The 13,394-nt window shown below is 46.2% G+C and overlaps 2 protein-coding genes and 1 pseudogene across 2 annotated transcripts; 2 read left to right on the top strand and 1 right to left on the bottom strand.

Moving 5' to 3' along the window:
- The first annotated feature begins 1,124 nt into the window (after positions 1 to 1,124).
- Positions 1,125 to 7,177, top strand: LOC127771908 (eukaryotic translation initiation factor). The gene is made up of 9 exons (XM_052297854.1): positions 1,125 to 1,463; positions 2,134 to 2,205; positions 3,033 to 3,128; positions 3,256 to 3,477; positions 4,053 to 4,150; positions 4,277 to 4,364; positions 4,451 to 4,801; positions 4,874 to 5,122; positions 5,661 to 7,177. Exons 1-9 carry the CDS (start codon positions 1,314 to 1,316, stop codon positions 6,714 to 6,716), a joined length of 2,382 nt encoding a protein of 793 aa, XP_052153814.1. The 5' UTR covers positions 1,125 to 1,313; the 3' UTR covers positions 6,717 to 7,177.
- A 694-nt stretch (positions 7,178 to 7,871) lies between these two features.
- LOC127771911 (enhancer of rudimentary homolog) lies at positions 7,872 to 10,179 on the top strand. Its single transcript, XM_052297855.1, has 5 exons — positions 7,872 to 8,089; positions 8,246 to 8,328; positions 8,875 to 8,968; positions 9,675 to 9,795; positions 9,892 to 10,179. The coding sequence occupies exons 2-5, from the start codon at positions 8,326 to 8,328 to the stop codon at positions 9,983 to 9,985; spliced, it is 312 nt and encodes a 103-aa protein (XP_052153815.1). The 5' UTR covers positions 7,872 to 8,089; positions 8,246 to 8,325; the 3' UTR covers positions 9,986 to 10,179.
- A 3-nt stretch (positions 10,180 to 10,182) lies between these two features.
- LOC127771909 (probable folate-biopterin transporter 2) lies at positions 10,183 to 12,928 on the bottom strand (annotated as a pseudogene).
- Between the last annotated feature and the right edge of the window lie 466 nt (positions 12,929 to 13,394).

Below are 13,394 nucleotides of genomic sequence, written 5' to 3'. Positions count from 1 at the left end.
AGCACCAGGCCCCCGCCTCCGTCACGTGCCCGCCACCCGGCTCAGTCCTCCGTCGCCGGCCTCCCGCAGCCTTCCCTGCGCTGGCGAGGGCATACCGGCCCCCACCTCTCCTAGGCAGCTCGTCGTCGTCAGCCGGCCAGGAAGGCGGCGGATCTGGTCAAGGGGCCACTGCCATCACCGGATCCGGCCGCCGCCATCACCGAGCCAAGGGCCACACCGCCTCGCTGCTGCATCGCCGACCGAGACCCGCGTCCTCCATTGCCGCCGCTCGCTGCCCCTCTCTGCCTCCGTCGTGTCGCCCACCGCGCTGGCCCGCAGGTGGGGGGCCAGATCCGGCCACAGGGGCGCCGGATCCGCCGCCCCAAGCTGACCGGCCGACTCCACCTCCGGCTGCGCCATCATCGGCCATCTCCGTCCTCCTCACGCAGAGGGCGGTTCCGCCGACTCGTATGGGCCTCGCCGCCGCCTTCCTGGCTCACCGCCGGCTTTGCCACCGCCGAGCTCTGGCGGCGGCGAGGTGGAGGAGGGGGAAGAAGGTGTGGCGGCGCGGGCGGCTAGGGTTTCGCCCCCGAGCCGCCCGCGTGAGAGCGACGCGGGGGTCAAGACTCCGACCTCGAGACCCTGGGACATAATAGACTTCTCCATTAAGCCTAGATACATATTTAAATGTACTCTCTTAATAACCTGTTTAATTCATATTACATAGAAAATATATTTATTATATTTTAAAACGGATCTGGTATATAATACCAACTCGACGAAGAACAGAAGTAACCGTAAGCCGGATGCGACTATGCGAGCAGTCGAGCACGCGGAGCAAAACTGCACAAAGTACGGTAATACCCACCCCTCAGGTCACAAACCAGCTAAGCCCCGGATACCCCCAATCGTAAATATCCCAATCTCTCGTGCCCAAAACCACCACGACCCAAATACCGGCTCGCACACAAATACACCAGCGCACACCACCAGGAGAGAGGGTGCCAGTAAAATCCCCGCGAGGCGCATAGGAAAGTACGAGACTACCCACGCAAGCGTGCGGAAACTACGATCCGGACCCACACCCACCCTCCCCTCAGCCCTAAAAGCTCCCGGGATAAAACCCCACCCTCCCGTCGCCCACGCCTCCGCTCCCCCTTCCTCCTCCTCCTCCCCTCCTCCCCTCGCAAACGCAACCTTCTCTCGCCGAAGAGGGAGAAGGGAAAAGGGGTTTCGATTTCCCCGCGGATTCCTCCCCCCACCGCCTCGATCGAGCTCGCGCGCGGCCCCCCCGGATTCGGTTCATCCCCCTCCCATCCCCCCGTCTGAGAAGCATGGAGAAGGATCACCAGCCCGTCATCAGCTTGCGCCCCGGCGGCGGCGGCGGCGGCCCCCGCCCCGGCCGCCTCTTCTCCCCCGCCTTCGCCGCCGCCGCCTCCGGCTCCGGCGACTTGCTCCGCTCCCACGTCGGCGGCGCATCCAAGGTGAGAGGGGGGGATGATGGGAGATGAGAGCTTGGACGCGCCCGATCTGGCGGCTTGATGTACTGCTCGATGTGGATTCGATGGGATGGTGGCGGGCGTGGGAGGGGGAGATCCGGTGAGAGGATCGGATCTCAAATCGATGCTCCAATCTGGGAGGGGCGTTAGTGGTTGTAGTTGATTATCGCTTGCACGGCTCGACCTAGTTTTAGGAGGGGGTTAATGCGAGACAAGGAGCTGATAGTCCCGACTGTGATATGACAACTTTTGCTGATTAAAGTTGGATATTTCATGGTTCAGCATGCTATACTTAGGATTTGTAGTGGATTCCAGTGTTGTTTTAGCTTTCAGGGCTTCTATTGCTCTTCTATGTGGCTTGTGCGGTACAATGGGCCGTGCATATAAGTTAACTGAGCCTGCCTTGTTCTTCGGCAAGTTTCATACATATATATGTTTGTTTTAAAACTGCAAACAGCATTTATGTATTGCATCCTTAGCTGAATCAAGCAAGTTGTTGTCGTGGGTGTTATGTAATCTTTATGTCAAATATTTTTTTTTGGATCAATCTCTCAGATTATTAGCCAAAATGTTGTGTCCTGTGATTTAATTTGTGGAGTTGTGGACTTGTGTTTTCTAATTTGATATGCTGACATGGCTGATACTTTTGCTGCAGATTGGTGATCCAAATTTTGAGGTGCGCGAGCGTGTTCGCTATACAAGAGATCAACTTCTCGAACTGCGTGAGGTAATTGCAATCTGTTGTGTTATTCAATATCAGTTTCTGGATGGGAAATTTGCTGTGAATATCTTAGTAGACATGTTCTGCTTTACGTGCTCCCTGTCGTTTGGTTTTGTTGAAAAATGCTTGCAGCGTATCTGGCACATTTGAGCTACATTAGAGCAGAAGTTTCTATTTGGAATACTTTTCAACACATCAGACATGGAAAACAATATCGCGTAGGTGGTGTTTCTGCAACTAGGTGCATAGCACACAAACATTGAAATATACCACGTTAATGTCCCCTAGGTATTCGTGCAGTGAAAGTTGAAACACAACCAACTTTGGCTGCAATAAATGTAGAAGTGTCTAAATTGGCCACATTGAAATGGTTATAACAGAAATTTTGCTGGTACGAGTACTTCGATGGTATGCGTTGCTAGCATATCATTGGAAATTTCAGTGATGAATGATTTAACTTTAGACTATGCTATATACAAAGTAGCACCGATCTAGGATGGAAATAGAGGCACTCACAGGATATTTAAGTGAAACTGTACCTACTAGCCTCAAGTGGAAGAGTCGCAGCTTTCTTTCGATATAAGTTTTGGTTACTTGTTTACTCTGTAGTCTTCAAATGCAATAAAAGAGAGGGGGGGGGGGGGTTGAGTTTTAGTACCCTATTTTCGCAGTTCGGTCGTTCTGTTTTAACCTGGTTTTATAAATATACTACATCTTCTATTGAGACAACATTAGACAGTGTCTAACTTTCAACTGGCATATAATATTTATATTGCGACCTTGTGAAGACTACTAATTTTTTGCGTACTAATTATGATTTTACTTACTAACAGATTGTTGACATACCTGAGGCCATCTTAAGAATTAAGCAAGAGATTGATATAGAGCTTCATGGTGAAGATCAGATTTGGGGTCGCCCTGAGTCAGATGTGAGCTCTTGCTATTTCCGCTGTCATCATAATTCACTTGGTTTTACCATACGTATTAATCAATCCTACCAATTGGTCTGGTTGAAGCATACAATTCTGTCTCAAATTGTAGTCTTTTGTTGTTCAGGTGCAAGTGCAGACACAAACCCAGGCGCAACCGCACAATCGGTATGGTGAGACAGATAACCGTGACTGGCGTGCACGCACGGTTCAACCTCCGGCAGCTAATGAAGAGAAGTCCTGGGACAACATTCGTGAAGCTAAAGCAGCACATGCTTCAAGTGGTCGGCAACAAGAGCAAGTTAACAGGCAGGATCAATTAAACCACCAGTTTGCTTCAAAAGCTCAGGTATGTTCAAGACAAGAATTATCAGTAACGTTTGTTCCATTTGACCTTATTATTCATTATTTTTTTCATATCTTGAATAAGCTCATATTTCTTCCTGCGCTAAACAATGTTGCTTTTGAAGTAGCCTTGCTTAGTGGTAGCTACTGATTCGGAATTAATGTTGGTTCCCTCTGTTGATTATGTCTGATGTAACCTCCTCGGTTAATCCATGGCTATTATTATTCATCAAATTACTAAACTAACTAGGTTTTGCCTTTTGCGGGATCGTCGACCCAACTCAACAGTGTTATGTACACATTTTGCTGTCCCCTCATTCACAATTGATCACTAGTGCCATCTATGCTCTTTTAACCCTATCTTTCTTGCAATGAATGTTGAAATGTAAACCACAGAAGAAGTGTCGGGTTATAAATTGGTACAGAACAATGTCAGTTTGTCTTGTATGTGACAGTCCATATTATTTTGTTATATGCAATCAATTCACATGTTTTAATATGTATTTTTCTTTCATAACTTGTATACTTGTATGTATTTGTGACTTTGTGATCAGGCCTTTGCTGATGTATGTCTTTCAGGTTGGCCCGACTCCTGCTCTTATCAAGGCTGAGGTACCTTGGTCAGCTAGAAGAGGCAATCTCTCAGAGAAAGATAGAGTCCTGAAAACAGTGAAAGGGTATCATAATTATCGTTCAGTCTTTTTCATGTTTTTGTTCCTTTTTGAGTGCTTTTATTTCTTTATTTCTTTATAACACAGTTTTCTGGCATTGACTTGCTGCCTGTTTTTCTTGTGCGTATGCAGTATACTAAACAAACTGACACCGGAGAAATTTGATCTACTCAAGGGCCAACTAATGGAATCTGGAATTACCACTGCTGATATTCTAAAGGTTGGATGATTTTAGATCTCTTTTCTGTAGCTTTCTATTTTTTGCTAGCCTCCTTGTGATTAATATATCTTCTGCTTTTGATTCAGGATGTTATTTCTCTCATATTTGAGAAGGCTGTTTTTGAGCCCACCTTCTGTCCGATGTATGCTCAACTTTGTTCCGATCTCAATGAGAAGCTACCATCATTCCCTTCGGAAGAACCAGGTGGCAAAGAGATTACATTCAAGCGCGTGCTGTTGAACAATTGTCAGGAAGCATTTGAAGGCGATGAGAGCCTAAGGGCTGAAATAGCAAAATTGACTGGCCCTGACCAAGAGATGGAGAGAAGGGACAAAGAAAGGATTGTCAAACTAAGAACACTTGGAAATATCCGTCTAATTGGTGAGCTACTTAAGCAAAAGATGGTACCTGAAAAGATAGTTCATCACATTGTTCAGGTATGCATTAGCAAATTGGTAATAAAGTTATTATTATTCAGGGGTAGCTTGTCTAATCTGTTCTATATGCAGGAACTCTTGGGGTCTGGACCTGATAAAAAGGCTTGCCCTGAAGAGGAAAACGTTGAGGCTATTTGTCAGTTCTTCAATACAATTGGTAAACAGCTTGACGAGAACCCAAAATCTCGTCGAATTAATGATACCTACTTCATTCAGATGAAGGAGTTAACAACAAACCTTCAGTTGGCACCACGTCTGAGGTTTATGGTTCGTGATGTGGTTGATCTTCGTTCAAACAATTGGGTGCCTCGACGTGAAGAGGTAAATAAAATCACCCTAGTGTTTTATTTTAGTTATCTTTTATACATGCATTGTCTTTCTTTCATAATGACGTTAGTCTCTTGGTTGTACCGAGGTGCTGCTACGAGTACTTTGGTCAATGGCTACCAAATTCTAGCACCATAGTTCTCTGTAGTGGCTCTTTAACTGTGAGCTTATTAGATAAACATGCATGCTCATGTGGGAATGGCAAGCAATCGCCAGTGCTATGAAATTGCATATATTTATTTAGAATCAACGGGTTTGTCTATTGCTTTGTACACCCCTATATTAATAAGAGAATGGCCATGTTTATAATCCATATTTGAAATAATTCATCAGTTCACCGTTTTGACTTTACATTGAAGCATTCTGTTTGGTACCATAATGTTGTTTCTGGCTTACACTAAATTTAATGCCAAGTATGGCTTCAATGTATTTGTTCCCACTCTTAGTTTGCTGTTTGTATTAGCAATCACTGGTTAGCTGGATTTATAAATTTATTATCCATTCTGAGTTTTGTGATGCTTGCAATCTTCAGATTAAGGCCAAGACAATCAGTGAAATTCATGATGAGGCTATGAAGACACTTGGACTACGGCCAGGGGCAACAGGACTCACGAGGAATGGCCGTAATGCACCAGGTGGTCCTCTTTCCCCTGGTGGATTCCCAATGAATCGACCAGGAACAGGAGGGATGATGCCTGGGATGCCTGGAACACCTGGTATGCCTGGATCAAGAAAGATGCCTGGAATGCCTGGGTTAGATAATGATAACTGGGAAGTTCCACGTTCTAAATCAATGCCAAGAGGCGACTCTCTTCGTAACCAGGGTCCGTTGCTTAATAAACCATCATCTATTAACAAGCCATCATCTATTAACTCCAGGCTTCTTCCTCATGGAAGTGGAGCACTAATTGGTAAGAGTGCTCTTTTGGGCAGTGGTGGTCCACCAACTCGCCCTTCCAGCCTTATGGCTAGTCCCACTCATACACCAGCTCAAACTGCACCATCACCAAAACCTGTAAGTGCAGCTCCAGCTGTTGTGCCTGTCACAGACAAAGCAGCCGGTTCTTCCCATGAGATGCCAGCTGCAGTTCAGAAGAAGACGGTATCCCTTCTTGAAGAGTATTTTGGCATACGTATTCTGGATGAAGCACAACAATGTATCGAGGAGCTTCAGTGTCCTGAGTACTACTCTGAGATTGTGAAAGAAGCTATCAATCTTGCTTTGGATAAGGGTCCCAACTTCATTGATCCTCTTGTTAGGCTGCTGGAGCATCTGCACACCAAGAAAATTTTCAAGACTGAGGACCTGAAAACTGGATGCTTACTGTATGCAGCCCTGCTGGAAGATATTGGTATTGACCTTCCTCTAGCTCCAGCCTTGTTTGGTGAAGTTGTTGCACGACTGAGTTTGTCGTGTGGCTTGAGCTTTGAAGTTGTTGAGGAGATTCTAAAAGCAGTGGAGGATACATACTTCCGCAAAGGAATTTTTGATGCTGTCATGAAAACCATGGGTGGAAACTCTTCAGGTCAGGCTATATTGAGCTCGCATGCTGTGGTAATCGACGCCTGCAACAAACTTTTGAAATAATAGCCCTTGGCAGCCTTGGCATATCAACCTTTCGGATGCTGTGCCTAGCCAAAACAGCATCGTGTATTCTCTATAGCTTAGGTGTTTCACCCCAGAGGAACTCTCGTACTGGAGATGTGAGCAACAGCCAGTTTTGTGCTGTATATTTTTGCAAGGTCAGATGAGTGTTCGTTATTGTTTCGACAACGAAGGAAAGAAAGAAGCCATGGATTTTGCTATCGGGTGACAGCTTAATTCGCTGGAGCCTGAGATGAACAAGGCTTAATGTGGTATTTTTGTGTCCCTTTATTAGTTCTTTTCTGTGCGTACACATTTTGTAACAATGTACTATGGTTTTGGAGTATTCTGTTGGTTTACAATATATCGTGTCATTGTAGCGGTCAAATTTTGATACCTAATTCTGAGGTTTGCTTGAGCATTCGTGCCTCGTGTGCGATGAAGTTTTATCATTTTCCTCAGAATTACTTGCTGATGCATTTGACTATGATTCTGTTTGTGGGCTGCCTGCTTGTGCGTGACATTCTTCGTACTATCAAATATAACAAGAGAGTTCACATCGTCTCCTAAGCTAAGTTTCCTAAGGGCTAGTAAATTGGCCTTATTAATTTTGGCAAGTTTTGGCATGACAAATTTTAGGAAGACAAAGTTGTGCTAAACAAAAATAGCCTAAGTTAATTATTGAAATAGCCTATTTTCTTAGGCATTTCAAAATTTGGCTTCCCAAATAGACACTGCACACTATTAAAATTGTCAAATATTGGTAAGTAAAATTTAGGTCTCAAACCAAACTAGCCCTAAGTTCAGTTTTTTTAACCAAACTAGCCCTAAGTTCAGTTTTTTTAGAAGGAGAGGTCACATCATGGCCTATTTTCTTAGACAAGTTTGGCTTCCCAAATAGACACTACACATTATTAAAATTGTCAAATATTGGTAAGTAAAATTTAGGCCTCAAACCAAACTAGCTCTAAGTTCAGTTTTTTTAAAGGAGAGGTCACATCATCTCTTAGATTAAGTTTTTTTTTTGACGAAGAGAGTACATCATAAATTTTAACCAAAATTTAAATTTAGATAATAGTTCTAGACAAAGCGCTAGAAGCCTTCCGTCCCTATCCCCCCCCCCCCCCCCCCCCCCCCCTCTGTTGCTGGAGATCAAAATCGAATCAATTGCAAAGCTCACCGGTCACCCACCCACCCCCTCTCTTTCGTCGAGTTGCGTTGCTCCTAAGCCACCAGACGCAGCCCTGCACTGCAGCAGCAGCAGCAGCATTAGTCTCGTGTGCTTCTCGGCGGCGAGTGATCGGCTCCACCACCTCCCACTTCCCTTTCCCCTTCGTTGTCACGCGAACGCGAGCGAGCAATCGAATCTTCCTCGCGTAAGCGTAACACCTCTCCTCTGGTCTTGCTCCGCCCGCCCCGCCCCGCCCGTGCCTGGATTGGACCTGACGAGAGGAGCTCGCGCCCTGCCCTGTGGTGCCAGTGCCACTCACTAATCGAGGCGTGCTTGTTTTTTTTTTTTTTTTCCTTTTTAGGGTTCGTCGGCCGGCGCGGCGGCGGGCGCGTGTGCTGGTCCAGAGCTGCATCGGCGGCTGGCGCGCTCTTCGCTCGGAACATGGTATGCACCCGTTTCGCTCCTGCTTCTCCTCCCCCAGCTGCTTGCTTCTGTTGATGCTTGATTGAAGAACCTCCAGCTGTCTCGTCTCTTTGGGTAGTAGGAAGGCAAGGAAGAATCATGTGCTACAGTATATTAGCGTACAGGCAGCTGGGTTTTGCATGCAAAATCATACCAGCTTTGTGGTGTGGAGCTTCTGCTCATGTGCGTAGGGCTGCCGAAATGCTCAGGATATCATCTAGTTTGTGCCTGTTGGGCGTGCAAATGCAGTTCTCCTTGTCTTCCTTTGGGGAATCGGGAATGCTTGGTTGGTTAGTGTGATTTTTCCTGGTAGAATCTGGGATGGTTTGCTGCAGCATTCACTGCCTTCCGCTGTGCATTGAATATTGTTCCCGGCAAAAATAACATTAGCTTCGGTCACCCTGGCAAAGATATTGTTCCGTTCGTTCTCAGTGTCTAGAGTAAGGCGAGCTTATTTCATTTTCAAAATCATTTTAGATGTTTGCCAGCATTTTATGCACCATATGTGATTTCTGCCCTTTTTCTCAGGCCGGGAGGCACACCATCATTCTCATGCAACCATCGCAGAACAGAGCAACAAGAACATTTATGGACTTCAATTCAGTTAACCATGCACTGGATGGTCGGTATTTTCTCTCATGCTTGCTTGAAATGTTAGTGCAGTTATGGGAATAACCTTTCCCCTTTTGTGCCTGTATGTTCCCGATTATGAACTTATCACAAAAGTGGTGCATTAATAAGTTGCATGAGCATTTGTTGCTTGCTTCAGCTATATAAGCAGTGGCATAGTATTTTCTTCATTTACTCCTTATCTGTTAGTACTTTGGACTGAAATTCAGGAAATTCATCAGATTTTTTGTTCACTGTCTTTTAGTTTAACCTTGTAGGAATATATAACAGAACGTGTACAGATTGCTTTAATAAACTAACATGATATGCTATAGCTAATGTACAGAAAACCCAACAAGCTACTCTTTAAAGCTCAAATATCATTGAGGAATATGCATAGTGCTTCTATTTGAATCAACATGATAACAGTCATACGTTTTCTTTAACCATTAAATGAATGTCTGTAAATTTCACATAGTTTGGGAGTCACGCAGTCAAGTATCAGCTAACCATAGGACCATGCCAACGGCTGTACGATTGTTGCTGTTTTCCATTCTAAGTCTTGGGAAAAGCATCTCTATTATCCCCATTATGTTCTTAATCATGCCCAGGACAAGCATTGCGTGCTCTTCCTTGTTTCTTAATCCATTTTCTATGTTTATATGTGTGTTCTTCCCTTGAGGAACTTGGTACTTACAGTTTGCTGTATGGAATGACAGGAATCTGTGGCCTTTACGAAAGGAAAATCAGGGATATCAACCCTATGGCCAGGGACTTAACTTATGATATAAATGACCTGTACAATTTCATCGATGGCCTAACCGACATAAGTGCACTAGTGTGAGTGCCGGCTTCCCTGACATCGAATAGCATTACTAATCATACACTGATGCGCTTAGAACTAACTTAACCATTTGTGCCCTCAACACCTCGCAGGTTCGACCGGTCGCTTCATGCCTTCCTGCCATACGACCGTCGGTGGATAAAGCAGGAGATGTTTCAGCACCTGAAGAGGTTAGCACAGCAGTAAAGCGTGATCGATCGCCGTTGGCAGGTGAATCAGCAAACAAGCGTGATCGCCGTGGTATCCTGTTGCGGTTTGTTTCGTGGTGTGAGATATCTGGGATTTGTTTCTTGTAAGAAAAACGCGAGGTTTTGGGTCGCCAGCCTCCTGTCGTATCCGATGCAGTATTCTGGCTTTGAATGGAATGGTTTGCCTCTGTCTGTCTGTGTCTATGACAGTATCATACTATCTTGTGAGCACCTTTGGAATTCATGAATTTTACAGAATTTTCACATGATGAAACAGTTCAAGTCACATGAAATTCCTCTAAAAATCATACGTCCCAAAAGGACGCTTGAACAAAACACAAAAACACACACACCCAAAAAAAACCCGAAGGAACTGCCTCAATATCCTTCCAAATGATACTGTGTGCTTCTTTCTGTTATAAAAAATGAAAGGAAAACTAACTGTTGTTTCACCTATAACCTATTGATGTGCTGTTGCTGATGATACATAAAGAACTAGTCTACCAAAGAGTGGAGAACAGAACCAGAACGCCATTGGTAATTTGGTATAGAATGAATCATGGATGGAAGACAAGTATCCTGTTCATGAGCTTGTCAGTCAACTCCCACGGTCTTGTATCTCGTTCATGAGAGGAATCAACTCCACAGTACCCGTTCCAGCATCGACCACTTTGATTCTTTCATCTTCGACAGCCACATTCAGAGCATGACAGCTAGAATCATCTGCGACAAGGACGGAAAATTCAGCAGTGTCTTGACCTCCTTTCCTAGCTTCAGTAGATTCATTGTCCTGAAGCATCTCTGCCGGGAGGAGCATTGAGTTTTGGTCACTCTGGGGAACAAGAAACAGCAGCATCAGCGGGAGCAGCCTCGACAAGTTTCTGATCAGGACGGCAACCCAGAGGTTACTGAACTCCGCTCGAGTCACATTCAGCAAGTGCAGCATCAGGCCACCCCACCAGCCAGACATCAGCAACCCGGCATTTTGGATGGACATGAGCAGCGCATAGAAAGTTCCTTCGATGCCTGGAGGACAAAGCTTGGAGCAAAGCACGAGGAGCGGCAACCATTTGAGCCTCCCAACCATCTGGGAGACACTGTTGTCGATCACCGCAAAGACGTAATCCGGAATGCCGATTCTTGTGTTGAGCCGGGTCACCATTATCAGATCGAGCATTCCTGCCAGGCTTGAAAGAACTTGGCCCCAGAATAGCACGCCGCGGAAAGGGTAGTCCTTCAGTGAAATTTGGTATAGTAAAACTCCGAGCAGCGAACCGATTGAACCGACCGAATACACAAGGCCAATAAATTCCTGAAATAAACGATCGAATGACGCAATCGAAGTGTCATCAGATGATTAAAATTAGAAGAAGGTCAAATAACTGAATTTATCTAAAACCACACCTCATTATATGGATTTAACAGTGGTATGCATTCTCAGTATTACAGTCCATGCAAATGATGCGATGAACTGATGATATCTAGCAAATATCTATATGCAGGAATGTGCATACCTCAGAGAATCCTGGTCCCACTATTGGATCAGTGTACCAGTAGAACATTCCTGCTTGGATATCCAGGCTTAGACTGAGAGAAACATACATATACACACACGGCCGCCAAACTTCGGCACACTTCAGTGTTGCCCCCATGGACTGAATTGCTTTGTAGAATTTCCTATGAACCTGAATCCATCAAAGCACTCAAGTGGCATCACTGTCCATGCCTGAATTCAGCAATCTCAACACACAAAAGGAAAGGTGTTCAAATTTTGTCTTGACATTCTGACCTGCTTGTAATCGAAATCTGTAACTCGCCTCTCCTTCAGCAAAACACCAGCCAAGAACACCAGTGCAGAAGGGATGCTTAGTAATCCAAGAGCACCCTTAGAACAAGAAAAGAAAAAAAAAGAAGCAAGAATCACAATCATATCAATTGACATTGTGTGAGAAAACAAATGATGATGCAAATCATTATCTAAGGTCAGGGAATATCACACCTGAGACCCCATGGAGTGGACAAGAAGACCACTGATGGAGAATCCAAGCAATGCCCCAACGGAGGAGCTGAACCCACACAGGCTCTGCATGTCTGCGGCTAGCGGCTGGTGCGTGATGCTGTTCTGAGCAACCAGCGCGTCCACCGTCACGTCGGCCACCGCCGCGCCCGCGCTCTGCGCCGTCAGCGCCAAGATCGCCGGCATGATGCCCAGCTTGCGGTGGAGAGAGAGCGTGAGCATGGACGACGCCCCAATCACTCCTGAATGAATCACCGAGAGAAGTGATCAAGTAAGGCGAAAGCCTTCGAACTGCGAGATGGGATCGAGGAGGCGGAGGAGGCTGCAATCCCCTCACCGGCGAGGAGGAAGTACGGGCGGCGGCGGTAGCCGGCGACGGGGACGACGTCGGTGAGCAGGCCCCAGATGGGCTTGACGACCCAGGGGGCGCTGACGAACCCCTGGTAGAACTGCGCCGCCGACGGCTGCACGCGCTGCACGTCCTTCCAGTAGTACCCCGCCGCGACACCGCCGACGGCGTCGCCGACGCCCTGGCAGGCCCCGTAGACGGCCACGACGGCGAGCACGAAGCTCCAGTGCAGCTCGCGGGACAGACGCCGGAGCCAGCCGCCGGGGAAGGAGGCGCCGCCGCCGGCTTCTCGAAGCGCCGCGTCGTCGTCCTCCTCCTCTTGGCGATCCATCTGGGCAGCGATTTCTTGCCGGGGGTTTCTTGGGGATCTACGGCGGAAGCCCGCCGGAATTCGCACGGCTAGAATGCAGGTCTCGCGATTGCTCGGTGGGAGAGATTGACGAGGCGCATCTTGGCGTTGGCGAGCTGAGCAAGAGCAAGTGTGCGTTGATGGGTATCCGCGCTCAAGGTTTTGACTTGACACCCCCCCACCTTGCAACTATTATAGTACTGTATACTCCTACTAATTTAACCATGGTAATTTTGCACCATTAATCTATGTACCAGTAGTAGAAAACTGGGCAACATGTCAACACTAATTTTGACTTTGTGCCTTTTACTATTGCGCATCACCTCTTTGCACTGCGTTATTACTGCGTAGCTACTTATGACCTGATCAAGGCCTGATAGGAATTAATAAGTGAATATGAAATAAGTTCACTTTCGACATTTAAATGCTGAGTTTGAATTGAGTCCTTATCCACAATACCAGTATAATATGTCAGTTAATTTATAATATCGGTGTACCCGAGATTCTAAAACAGTATAACACCCCATTTTAACTGACATGATGAGCCAACTATGATCATACTGATCGAGTAAGCGTGAGACCCACATGAGCCCCATATATAAGCGGTCAACTCTTTTTTCCTTCATCGCCCCTTCTCTCTACCTATCCCTCTTGCCAATTTCTCTCCACCGATGGAGAAGGCCAAAAGAGCG

The sequence above is a fragment of the Oryza glaberrima genome, chromosome 4 (assembly GCF_000147395.1).
Source record: "Oryza glaberrima chromosome 4, OglaRS2, whole genome shotgun sequence".
Classification (NCBI taxonomy): domain Eukaryota; kingdom Viridiplantae; phylum Streptophyta; class Magnoliopsida; order Poales; family Poaceae; genus Oryza; species Oryza glaberrima.
Note: the sequence above shows the minus strand (reverse complement) of the source record. Positions and strands in the feature narration are given on the sequence as shown.